Source organism: Peromyscus maniculatus, chromosome 16, assembly GCF_049852395.1.
Source record: "Peromyscus maniculatus bairdii isolate BWxNUB_F1_BW_parent chromosome 16, HU_Pman_BW_mat_3.1, whole genome shotgun sequence".
Lineage (NCBI taxonomy): Eukaryota > Metazoa > Chordata > Mammalia > Rodentia > Cricetidae > Peromyscus > Peromyscus maniculatus.
The window spans coordinates 55,077,128-55,090,365 of record NC_134867.1 but is presented as its reverse complement, the minus strand read 5'-3'; the positions used below and the strand labels follow the sequence as shown (position 1 = coordinate 55,090,365).

The following is a 13,238-nucleotide window of genomic DNA, read 5'->3' as shown; positions in this document are numbered from 1 at the left end:
CCTTTGAGATCAGTAATGTAATTAAAGTTAAAGATTTATTTATTTTTTTTAATTTAAAAATGTGTTTGCACCATGGGCGTGCATTGCTAAATTCAACGGAATGAGTTGTGTATTTACGGTGTGGCAAGCATGTCCTGTGCCCTTCATGTGTGTTCTCTTGGTTTCCAACTGGATGCTGTTCTTGTTCCCTTCAAGTCCCATCTTATAGATGAGACACAGAGACGTTGAGTGACCGTCTCTTAGCAGTACACAGCTAGTCAGCAGGGTAGCCAGGACCACCACACCCAGAGCCCCTAAATTGAGGGGCAGTGCTGTGTGCTTTTCTCAGCCAGCAGGAAACTGAGGCATGGATTTGTAAGTGGTTTCCCTAAAGCCAGTGTTAAAACCCCGCAGCTTCTCCAAGTCCTCTGTGAGCCGGTGGCCTCCTGGAAGCGTGGATGTTGAGCTCTGTTAGTAGCCGTGAGTGTGTGGGTGAGCTCTGCCTCTGCTTGTCCTCAGGCCTGGCTTGGTTTGGGGTGGGGAAAAATTAGACAAGAATAATCTCCAAGTGGACCTCTGCGTTTCACTCCTCGTGTGTCTCTCGTTGCAGACCTCACCCCCACCCACCACGACCCAGTCCCCAGAGAGCACCATGGATGCCTCCCTGAAGAAGGAGAAGCCAGCCATCCTGGATCTGTACATCCCTCCCCCACCTGCTGTGCCCTACTCCCCCCGGTACGTGAGCCCCCATGTCATAGGGGCGCTGGCTGTCCCTGCATGGCCAATGCTGAGCCAGGAGGTCACTTTAAATGACAAGATCTGACTCGCTGTGTGGGACTGCGGGGCCGGGTCTCACTTCGTGGGGCTTGAAATTCACACAGCTGGGTAAGGGCCCTTTAAGAAAGGAATCCCAATATACTTGACTTGTGAAAAATTTACAGAAGTCTGTGCTTTGGGGGCCTCAGAAGCAGCTGTTTGGGGGTGGGTGGGGTCCCTGTAGCTTAAGTTATGTCAGCTCCATGATAAATTCATTTGTAGGGAGGAACCTAAAAGTTATTTGTGTGAGAATCGTTAGAGTTGTTGCCTGATTTTACCAAGAAAGATGTGTGCATGCACTCGCGCGTGTGTGTGTGCGCGCACACACACATACATATATACACACATAAACACAGGTACACACACAGGCACACATATATAAATACACAAACACATACATGGACCTACACAGACGCACATACACACGGGTGCGCACACACATATGTATGTAATATTCACATATGTATACAGACATACACACAAACACATAATACACGTACATATACACTTATACTTGTGCATACACATACAGACATGCACACATAATACATACAGACATGTATACACATGTACATACACAGTACATATACACACAAACGTACACACACACACAAACTCACAAACACCTATATACAAACACCTACACACACACACACACAAACATATCTACATACACAGACACATATACAAACACACACACACACACACACACACACACACACACCATGGCACTCTGAAAAATGGTGAGGTGGTATGTGTTGAACTGTCTGTGAGCAAAATGAGTGTGTGCTTGTGATATTAATCCTTGCTTGGTGTCCTAACTGGTGGTGGTGAAGCACAGTGGTTACAGGAGGGACAGTGGCAGTCGAGCGGTGTGCTCCAGGCTTCCTCACGGGGGCTCACACACCGACCCATGCCAGTGACACCAGAGGATGTCGCTTTTATTCAGAGTACACCGAGTGAGGGGCCGGTGACCCCTTGGCACCAAGCAGACTTGGTTTTGCCTCTGATACCGCCAGCGTCTCACTCACCTGGTCAGACACACACTGGGACCGACGTCTTCTGCGTCACCAGGCAGGGCTGGAGCAGCGTCTGTGCAGTGGGTGTGCCCGGCTTGTTTGTCTTTTTGTGTTTGTTTGTTTATTTGTTTTTGTTTTTTTAAGACAGGGTTTCTCTGTGTATCCCTAGTTGTCCTGGAACTCACTCCGTAGACCAGGCTGGCCTTGAGCTCACAGAGATCCGCCTGCCTCTGCCTCCCGAGTGCTGGGATTAAAGGCGTGTGCCACCAACGCCCAGATCATTTGTCTTTGTTTATCAGGGTTTTTGCTACTTTTGTGTCTCTTGCCTGGGGACCGAGCGAAGTCGCCCTGTGGTCTCCCTTGACTTACCCAGAAGGAATGGCAGCATGTAATGATTTACCTCAAGTGTGGTGATCAGAGATGTCTGGTAGCTGGTGGCCCTCTTCTCCGATTACAGTGTCCTTGGAGTGGGTTAAAGCTGTAGGGGGTGTTGTCTCTGCACATGGGGACCCCAGAACCTCACAGGCCACAGAGTAGGTCACTGTGTCAGGAACTGTAGGGAGACAGATTCTCCAGCCCCCGACCCTGAGTGTTCTCTGGGCCTCAGTGAGAGTGTCACAGGAGTTCTGGCAAGAAGGATGGGAAGGGAGCTAGGATGTCCAAACCCCTTTATGGGAGACACATGGTTGTGCGTACACACACACACACACACAGGCCACCAGTGAGCGCCTTCTCTGGGGTGTGAGACATGCCAATGGATACAGAGACACAAGTTAGGAATCATGAAAGCTTGTGAGTGAGGAGGTTATAGGGTGGGTTCAGACGGTGGAAGAAGATTCTGAGAACGTGAGGGGACGTGGGTAGCAGGCTCACCTGGGGGTGCCACTCACCGGCTTCATGACCCTCTTTATCTGTACTTTGTCCAGTGGGCTTCTACTGACTGCCTTACAAAATTCACCAAATGCAAGGAAAGAAAGCTGTTCGTCTGGTAACTTAGGCTCAGGTACAAACTGAGTTCTGCTATAAGCATAATGAAATTTAAGGAGGATTAAGATAGAGTTGCTGATCCAACTTAGTTTTTTTTTTTTTTTTTTTTTTTTTTACTGAGTTCAGAAATAGTCCCCCTCCTCTGGTTTCTGAGAAGCACTCTTCAAAGCGTTGGAAGAATTTTCAAATCTAACAACTTCAGTACACGCCAAGAGTCTTGCTGGATCCGGGCAATGACCCTACTCTTGGCGTGAGAAAAATGGTGTGATAGCCCACACTTGAGGTGCTGACCCCTGTTGCGAACAGGACATTCACCCAGAGAACAGGATGTGGGGAAGGCAGGAGCTGTGTTTTCAGGGAGCACTGGTCCTGTGTAGACATGCGTGGCCAGGAGGCCGTGTTTGCCCGGACTTGACAGGTCATGGCTTCTGTTCTTCAGGGGTGTGTGTGTGTGTGTGTGTGTGTGTGTGTGTGTGTGTGTGTGTGCTTTCTCAGTCCTTTCCAGTGGGAAGGAGCTGAAAGTCACACGTGCCCATGGTACCTGGGTTCCTGTTGTTCGCTCTTCGTCAAGAGAGCTGGTCTGTGAGCTCCTAGTCACCACCCACTGTCTTCCAGGGACGAGAATGGGAGCTTTGCCTATGGAGGACCCAGTAAGAGTAAACAGCCGTTGCCTGGGCGGAAGGGTGCCGAGTCCCCTAACTCCTTCCTGGACCAGGAGAGCCAAAGATGCAGATTTACCATCGCTGATTCCGACCAGCTGCCGGCTTACTCGGTGGGAACCAACATCCTCCCCGCAAAAATGAGAGGGAAGACGCCATCCTATGGTAAGTTCTCCAGGGTGCCCTGCTGTTCCATTTTCACCTCCCCACCCCTTCCTTACTTGGGGCTCTGGCACGAACTTGGCAGCCTCAGAAGGTGATCCGAGGAAAACAAACCTCAGTGACATTCTAGGTATGAGCCCTTTATTCATGTGGCCAGAGCAAAGCCCTCTTGAGTCATTGCTCAGCCTGGCATCAGAGCCCAGCTGGGTGAGCTCACATTACAGTTTTAACTGGAGCGCTGGAGACCCAAAGGCTCAGCGGTGGCTGGCACGCCTCTCTGCCCTAAGCGCTTTCGATGTCGACGTGGGGCTTTAAAAATAGTTTGATTTTAGAATTTGTCGCCGCTTCTATTTAAGTGGGCACGGTTGGGAGCTCAGTTATAAGTGAAGGGAGGGAGTGTCTTCAAGTTGGTAATTGTCTCTAACCTTGCCTCTCACCATCTGGTCTCTGAAGGCAAACCCCGGCCTCTGTCCATGCCTGCAGATGGGAACTGGATGGGGATAGTGGACCCGTTTGCTAGACCTCGAGGTCACGGGAGGAAAGGTATGTCTCATCTAAGCAAACCAAAAGCGCGGAATGGTGTCAGAAGACCCAGGCCATCCCATCCCTGATTCCTCAAGAAATGAGGCCCAGCTTGTCATCAGTAAATCAGGCCTGCTGAAGGTTGCTACAATACGGCTTGTTTCCAGAGTGGAAATGCTGTATCTTCCTAGAATCTAGTCAGCTCTGTGGCTTTTTAAAAGTCCCTAGACATAAATGGTCCACTTTTTAAACAAGTCATTCAGTAAACATCCTTAATTGCATGATTTTTTAAGCTTGATTTTTGATGAACATGCAAATCATCTTTAAATTATTATGGCATAATTACTGTCTGAAAAATTGTTTTTAATTCATCCTGTAATTGGTTACTAGTTATTACACCAATCTTTAGGAAACATCTAAAAATATTTTTATATGCTAGGCACCGTTGTGTGTGCCATTAATCCCAGCACTTGGGAGGCAAGGACAGGCAGATCTCTACAGAGTGAGTTTCAGGCTGGCCAGGGCTACAGAGTGAGGCCCTGTCTCAAAAACAAAACAAAATTTTTACCTATTTTTGCTAGACAGGCTCTGATTACCAACACTGGATGGGAATTAGAGCATCACCTCAGAAATGTTGAAACAAAGAGCCGTGAGGCAGTGTAATGTGGGCTGTGGGCCGGAAGGAAGAATAAACTCCGAAGGCCTAGCCTTCCAAGTGGGTGACACCCAACATCTCCTGGGGAAACCATGTCACCTGCATACTTGGATCACCTGGATTATGCTAACACGACAGAGGGACAAGATGCCAGCCTCTGGGTGTCAGATGTTCCTGGTGTGCAGACGGAAGTCTCTGCAGCCGTCAGCAGGTGGCAGGCTGGCCTTTGTTTAGACTTAAAATGTTAACATCTTCATCGCCGTTCCCTGAGCGTGGATCTGGCCTGCTCTCCTTCATATCAGGAGAGGTCTAGTGTAAGGATTGGGGCTTATGAGAACTTCCTGACCACTGCTTCAGAAGTGATGATGTCTCTCTACACATGGCCACTTAAGAAATAAAATAGCAGTGTTCCCAGGATGGAGCCCTCCCCTCTGGGGGGTGAGCATTGTTCCCGGGATGGAGCCCTCCCCGCTGGGCAGAGAGACCCTGGCTGTGGCAGTGGGAGTATGAGATGGTGGACTAGGATGGGTCAGTCAGTGGCATCAGGAACCAAGAGTAGGTGTAGCCTCCAGAGGACCATGTAGCAAGAATCTTAAATAAACCTGGAGCCAGGTATTGGGGTGAACGCTGAAAGATCAGAGAAGCAGAACAAGCCACAGCCACCTCACCTTGCCAGTTCCTCACCTGATCTTGTTTCCTCTGACTGGAAGCCTCTGAGTCCTCATCCAGAATGAATCTCAGCTGAACTGCTTCTCGAAAGCCTGAAAGCTTAATCAGCTAAAAGCTAGTTTCTGGTTTTCACGCCTTATATACCTTTTTGCTTTCTGCCATCACTTCCTGAGATTAAAGGCTCACTTCCTGAGATTAAAGGCGTGCTTCACCATGCCTGCTATTTCCAGTGTGGCCTTGAACTCACAGAGATCCATGCCTCTAGAAGGCTAGGACTAAAGGCATGTGTGCCACCATTTTCTGGCCTCTGTATCTGGTGGCTGTTCTGTTCTCCTTCCCCAGATAAGTTTATTAGGATGCACAATATTTTGGGGAACACAATATCACCACAGGACCACTCATTGTGAGGTGTATCTGCCAGCCAGGCCCTACCTCCCAAAGGCTCCACAGCCCCCCCCAACACAGTGCCAGCCACTGAAGAGCGCACCGTCAGGACACGAGCTGGTGGTGTGGAGGTGGAGAAGTTTTGACATTTTTTATTTAACCGTAAGGCTCATGGTGAACCTCCAGTGGTTCCTTTTGCAAGCACTCCTGAGGCAGGTCAAGCCCTTCACGGGGCCTTGCAGGGAAGAGAGCTGGGTATGTGTTTACTTATCGGGTGCTGTTAGATCTGGGGGTTCTCATACTCACAGGCTTGTGGGCTTTGTTTGGAAACAGGGGAAGAGGTCCTCTGCCGCTACTTCAGTAATGAGCGGATCACACCCATCACTGAAGAAAGCGCCTCCCCTGCGTACCGGTTCTCCAGACCCACAACGGAGCGTCACCTGGTGCGAGGTGCGGACTACATTCGAGGGAGCAGGTGCTATATCAACTCGGATCTGCACAGCAGCGCCACCATTCCCTTCCAGGAGGAAGGGCCCAAGAAGAAATCAGCCTCCTCATCTGCCAAGGCATCTTCTGGGGAGCCTTCCCTGCTGGTCAGCTGGCTCACTCGCCTCAAGCTGTTGACTCACTGAGGCTGCCCCACCGGCCTCCCTGCGGCCCGTCTCCTGCTAAGCAAGTGCCTTCTTCCTCAGGGGACAGCTGCTTCAGACTCCATCCGCAGTGCTCCCGGCGACCTTACTTCATTCCATGGTGTTTTGTTTTTTAAGGTTGCAGGCGGCCGGCCGTTCCTGGAATTTTGAAGTCCTCGGTGGGGCATCTGATCCAGAGGATCTCAGGTGCTGTTTGTGGAGGCAGAAGGACGGACGGACGGACATGGCGCAGCCTGCTCATTTTTGCCGCCTCATTGTGGGAACGTGGAGACATGCTCTGTAAATTGTGCATTGGCCAGACAACTTAATGTCAGGAATTGGCAACATTGTTCACTTTTGTTTTCTTGGGCAGCAGGGGACTAAGGTTGATGGCTTTTGTCACATTGATGTGTTGGTCTGTGGTCCAACTTCTGTGTCTGAAGAAGCCGAAGGAGAAAACTGTTTTGATATTTTTTTTTTTTAAAGCTATAGACCATATTTATAAGTGTGGCCGCGTCCACGGCAGAGTGGCGTGGTAAGTGTGTGAGGCTGTTTGGAGCAGGGCTTTACCTGTAGGTCAGCTGTTACACACGGTTAGCCCCCCTTTTCTGTAACAATATCCATCCATTTAGGTGAGCCGGTACGGACTCTTGAGCACCCTTTGATGGGGGGTGTGGTGAACACAAGAAAGTGTGTGCTTTTTGTGAGGGGTGTTGCAGTTGTTCTGTGAGTTCTTCTGTGAGGGAAAGAAGCTATAAGGTTTGCTGAGAGCCAAAGTACCATTCAGGAAAAGGAAGCAACAAGATTTAGAGTGATGAGACATCGGTCAGTTTACATTATTGACCTGTTTGATGTCTGTCTTCTGGAAAGAAAAAAAAAAAAAGCCTGCAGCCCTTCCCGGTTGTACACATTTTGCTGATTAGAAATATCTTGGGAAGCCTCATGGTCACTGATTTTCAACTAGCATCAGGTATTTTGAAAACGTGTGTCTGGATATCAACTCTTGTCTAAACCGAATGTACCGTATTTTGCTAGAATGGGAAAGTCCCCGCCTTGTTAATTTAAGTGTTTTAAATAGAGTTGTATATTTTTCTTACTCTTAATCACATGTAATTGAAATATTTCTGTTTTGCGTCGTACGTGAAACCGAAGAAAAAAAGAGCATTCAAAGTGTTTTCAGATCTGCAAGTGACCACTCTGGCCATCGCCAGCATGGGCACTAATATTAAAAACCGAAATAAATCCTCCCAAGCATTTTTTTTGGGATTTTATGAATTTGTGGTAGTGGCACTAAAGGAGCAAATGCAAACGGAACTACGGAAAAGGAATTTTCCAACGCGTTCTTAGGCAGAGCTCTTGCCAGGCCTCCGCATACTCTTTCACAACACTGGGATTGTCCACTGACCTGCCTGAAAGGCAGCTCATGAGTGGATCACTGGGGATAGTGGGCCCCTCCCCCATCTTAAATGCCTCTGGCGGGATCGAGAGACCCAGCATCCACTTCTCTCAGTGTGATTGGGTTCATACCAGCATTTTCCCATAGGTGTCTGGGGGGAGCTTTGAGAAGCTAGTGTGTTGGGTGGGGGGTCACAAATGACGCCACAAACGGGATGTAAGGATAGTGTGTGTGATTCATCTTGGTACTTAACCCCCAGCATATGGGCAGGGTATAGGAAAGGGCCTCCAGAGGCAAGGAAGGAGCTGTGTGTGTGGGGGGGGGGGCGGGGGGGGGGCTGCCAGTTTCCTGTTGGCCTGAGTTGGCTCTGTGCCCAGACACGGTGCCTGCTTTAACCCTGATCTAGAAGAGGGTTCTTCATAGTATAGTTCCAGCTGCTCAATGGTGTACACAGCTTTGGAGGACATGGCTAGTGGTGTGGCCTCTTTTCTGTGCAGAAAACATCTCTTCTGAATTGAATGACCGTTCTAAGAATGGATTCTCAGAAATCAGACTTAACTCTCTGTGGTGTTCATTTCAAATTATTGCAGCAGATGGTACCTCCCAGGCTTTTCCTGGAAGTGTGGTGGAAGTCCAGGGAGAGGTCTGGCTTCCTCTACAGTCTCCACCATTTGTTTTTAGAAATTGTGTTTTTAGCTGTTTTTTTTTTTTTTTTACCTGATTTCTGTTTGAGAACTGTATTGCTGCTAAAATATTTTATAAACCTTTACTTTTGAAATACGTAAACAGCAGGTAATAATATTTCCTCAAAATGGGGCTGAGGAGATGTGTCGGGGAATAAAGAGCTCGATGCACAAGGGAAGCCTCAGAGTTTGGATCCTCAGCCCCAGCTCGGATCCCTGCAGCCGTGGCGACTGCCTGTGATCCCAGCACTCCGAGGCAGTGAAGGTGGAGGGTTTCAGGAGCAGCCTGGCCCGCTAGACTAGCCGGAGTCTGCAAGTTCTGGGTTCAGTGAGAGATCACTTCTCCATATGCAAGACGGAGGGCAATCCAGGGAGATGCCCGATGTCAGCCTCTGGTCTCCATGTGCATGCGTCTGCACCTACACACGCACATGCATACATGCAATTAAAAAAAAAACTTCAAAATGAATGGGCACTCCTGGGCTCAACAGTTAGCCTTCTGTCAACCGTGACAATGATTTAACACAGACGGTGAAGGATGGCAGAGCAGCTTAAACTGGTAACTCTTTAGTCTGGTCATACCCAACCCAGCACCATCCCCTTTCTTAAGAAAGAAATGCTTTTTGTTTTAAACTATATTTTATTTTTTCAAAAAAAAATCTTTAAATTTAAATTAAATACATTGATCATATTCTCTTCCCCCAAGTTCTTCCAGATCCTCTCCCTCTCCCTCCCCACCCAACTTTAAAATCTTTCTCAAAAAATAAAAGCCCAATACAAAAACAAAAGCTCCCAAACCAGGAAAACAAACTAAAACCACACTCAAAAACCAAACAAAAAACCCCACCAGATGGTAACCAAGTAAAACACAGACACACAGAAACACACCACACAAACACACACAACTGATATGTTGGTCAACTACTTCTAAACATGAGACCTGTCCTGGAGTGGTTGCTATACCTAAGGTCATTCTATTAGAGAAAACTGATTTTCCCTTTCCCAGCAGGTCTTAGTGGCTAGGTTTTCTTTCATTCATTCATTCATTCATTCATTCATAATAAGATAAAACTATCACATCAAAGTTGGACAAGACAAACTTTGTGCCCGAGTCTAGCTCCAGCAGGGTTCTGAGCCACAGGACAGAGGTGTGAAATTGGGCATGGCTTCTGCCAGAAAAGAGCCCAAGAGAAGGGACACGAATCAGAGACCCACTCATTTGCACACCGAGGAATCCCATAAAAACACTAAACTGGAAGCCATTATAGATTCACAGAGGTCCTGGTGCAGACCTGAGCGGTCTTAGTTCATATGAACTCTGCTCATGTTGATTTAGAGGTGGTTTTCTTGACGTCTTCCTTGTTTTAGAACATCACTACAATCACCAAGTGAAAATCGCAGGTGATAAAAGATGCACCCATAAAAGCATTTGGCAGGTAGTACACTTGATATGATGTTACAGCTGAAATGTAAACATTTATGTAAAGATGTAAATAAAATATTTCAATATAGCATGACTATATTTATGATCATATACTAAAGCAAAGTACATGGTCTACACACATACATAGCATAAAGTCATGATCATAGGGCCTGGAGAGATGGCTCAGCAGTTAAAAGAGTACTGGCTGCTCTTTCAGAGGACCTGGGTTCTGTTCCAAGCACCCACATGGTGACTCAGAACTGTCTGTAACTACACTCTCAGGGACTCTGATGTCCTCTTCTGCCTTCCTTAGGCCCTGCATGTACATGGTGCACAGACCAGGCAAAACACTCGTAACATTTTTTAAAAAAAACATCGTGATCGTGGTAGCTATAAACGAAGCCTAACACAGGCCATTTGATGATGACAGCAACCCAGTTTCCCAAAAGGTGAAGGATTCCAGATAAAGTTCTACAAAACTTGTCTATGACACCGTCATACAGAGCTCACTCGTCCCTGGCACTGTTGAGAAAACATCCATGAGTTGAGTACCACGGTCACTTCCGCTTTTCATCTGAGGGCATTGTCCAAGAATGTGCAGCTGGTGGTGGCAGAGCTGGGATGAAATCAGCATGGTGTGGCTCCAGAATCCTCATTCATCATCACTGCTGCGCGAGCGTACTTCAGTTTACAGAATAATTGCATTCCGGATGCAAAACCCAAAACACTTCAAGCCTGAGCTAAAAGTACTCCGTGTGTGGGCATAAAAAAAAAAATGACGTCACGGACTCAGATGGTTGTGAACGGGATCTGCAATGAAACGAGTATTTAGAAGGCAACCGAAAGTTGTGCTGTGGGGCTAAGTTTTTATTGTGAGGGACCCGGTCTGCTGGCTTCTTGCAGCATTCATGACCCCACCTGGTAAATACAAGTAGACTGGCCATTAACATGTCCGCTTAGGAAGATTGCCCCTAGGGGGCAGCACCACCCATTTCAGAGCAAATGCTTTGAAGGAAGTCCTGTGTTGTTATTTAGTGTCTCACTCGATGTATTTGTCCCACTTTCTGTCTGCTGTTTTCTGTTCACTTCTTTCTCAATCCAAACTGGAGTTCTGTCACCTATTGTGTTTTGTTTTTATTTCCCCCCAAAAATGCATTTAAACACCTCCAATTCTCATTCCCACCATCTTCCAAAACCCCTATGATCTATTTTACATAAACACAATTTACATAGACACACCCAAGAGTCTTGAGGAAGTACATATCTTCATTTAAAGTTCTAATATTGCCAGCAATGGAGGAACCTCTTTCGGCCTTTTGCTAGCCCAGGGTGCATTAAGAAGAGATGGGGGCCTTGCTTAGATGTCCCAGGGTGCATTAGCAAGAGATGGGGGCCCTGCTGAGATGTCCCAGGGTGCATTAGGAAGAGATGGGGGCCCTGCTTAGATGTCCCAGGATGCATTAGGAAGAGATGGGGGCCCTGCTCAGATGTCCCAGGGTGCATTAGGAAGAGATGGGGCCCTTGCTCAGATGTTCTCACCTGCTGTGCATGTGTTTAAATAGCACAGATAACTGGTTCATATTCTCTCCTAGCCTGTTAAAAAACAAATGGCCTCTTTCCTTCGGGGTGAGGTGAACCCAAGCCATTTCCTTGGAGATTGTATGTGAGTGACATCCTAAAAGAAATTCATATACTTCTGGTACAGCCACTCTCTGGCTTGGCCAGTGGTTTTGGTACTCACTTTTGAGGTTACTCCATGTCTTAGTCAGGTTGGGTTTTGCCATAACCAAGTATAGAATCGGACGTCAAGGCCAAAGTGCTGACTGATTCAGTTCTGGTTTGCACACAGCTATCTTGGGGGTGGGAAGGGAGTGAGAGGAGAGAGAGCAAGAAGAAAGGAGGGAGGAGAAGGAAGGTGGGAGGGGGCAGGGGAGAGGAAAGGAGACAGAAGAAAGGAGTGAAGAGAGAGAGCAAGAGGAGAGAAAAGAACACACACCAACCTTCTTTCAAGGGTACTTTTAAGGGCTTACCTCCTCAAAGCCTCACCTCCTGGCATGTTCTCAATGTGGCTTAATGCTTCGGTGCAGGAAGTTTGGGAGGGGACGTGGGGACATTCTACCATGTATTTCATACTTAGCAGCTAGAAGAGGAACATTTTAACACCTTTTTATGCAAGATTGGCTTGAAGAGTACCCTAAACCTGACCTTTCCAATGTACCTTCAAGGACATGTAAGGCCTTGTGTGATGAACCAGGGCTAGAAGAATCCAGCAGGGGTTTGGTGACCTACAGGGGCTTACAGAATGGATTCTATAACTTGTATTTTAGGTTATGGAGTTTGTCCATCTTCTTTCTTAGAAATTATATTGTCTGGAAAGGTTTCATTTTCTGTTTTACAGGGGTTCTATTTATTTGGGTTTAGAAGTATTTTTAGAAGTGGGCTGACATCACAAAAGAATGCCTAGTGTGAAACTTAATGGAAGTAAAGGAAAAAGTGATTTAAGTCACATAGAAGTTTGCCAAAGGACCTTGTTTTTCTCCAATTTTAGGCAATGTAATCTATCCTGATTTCTATTGCTTTATAGTTCTCCATCCCTATAGAGGAAAAACTTTTCTGCTATATTATTTCTCAAATAATGACCAATGGCCTACCTACTTGGAGAACAGAGATTAAATTCTTTTTGGACCTAGCAAAAATAATGCCACATATGCAAGAGGCTGCATACCATGTAGTCTTTGAAAACCTTTGGGGCTCTCTGTCAGGATGCATGCACATGGTGTAGGTCTTCTGAGGTCTCGGATTCAGGCTGTGCCCTGATAGGCCTGTGCATCTTCTAAAAGGTCATGGCTGTTTCTGAAGCTCGTCTTTTGAATGGACCCTGCTGCTGGCGGATGACTGACCTCATGGATGAAAACATGAGAGGTGATGTGTGATGGAAAGTGGGTGCTGATCCGACATTCTTGTTACACTTTGGGGAAGGCAGCATCCAAGCAGCACCTCAGGCTTGTTTTGAGGGAGTCCTCTTCCCAGAGTGTCATGTTTCTTTGAAAAGTTGTGGAACTGAAGTCACGGGAGAAGACTGGAAAAGAGACATTAAGAGATTTTACAGAGCAAGGAAAGACAGTAAGCCCTGACATCTTGGGGTGGTGAGAACCTCACTCCTCTCTCCTCCCAAGCTCTCTCTTTCCCTCTCCCTACCTCCCTCCTTGCTTCCCTCCCTCTCCCCCCCCCCCCCGCCCCAGATAAGTACAGATG

The 13,238-nt window shown here is 47.4% G+C and overlaps 1 protein-coding gene across 2 annotated transcripts in view; it reads left to right on the top strand.

The window, feature by feature from the left end:
• The window catches only part of Cnksr3 (CNKSR family member 3), a 97,430-nt gene extending 89,695 nt beyond the window's left edge, over positions 1 to 7,735 (top strand). The window contains exons 10-13 of one of the 2 annotated variants that reach the window (XM_076552836.1): positions 590 to 714; positions 3,417 to 3,625; positions 4,076 to 4,165; positions 6,274 to 7,735. In XM_076552836.1, coding sequence (XP_076408951.1) covers positions 590 to 714; positions 3,417 to 3,625; positions 4,076 to 4,165; positions 6,274 to 6,476 — 627 coding nt within the window. In that variant the 3' untranslated portion in view covers positions 6,477 to 7,735. Of the gene's footprint in view, positions 1 to 589; positions 715 to 3,416; positions 3,626 to 4,075; positions 4,166 to 6,185 lie in introns of both variants that reach the window. The other variant, XM_006978078.4, reaches the window with a different exon arrangement.
• The last annotated feature ends 5,503 nt before the right edge of the window (positions 7,736 to 13,238 follow it).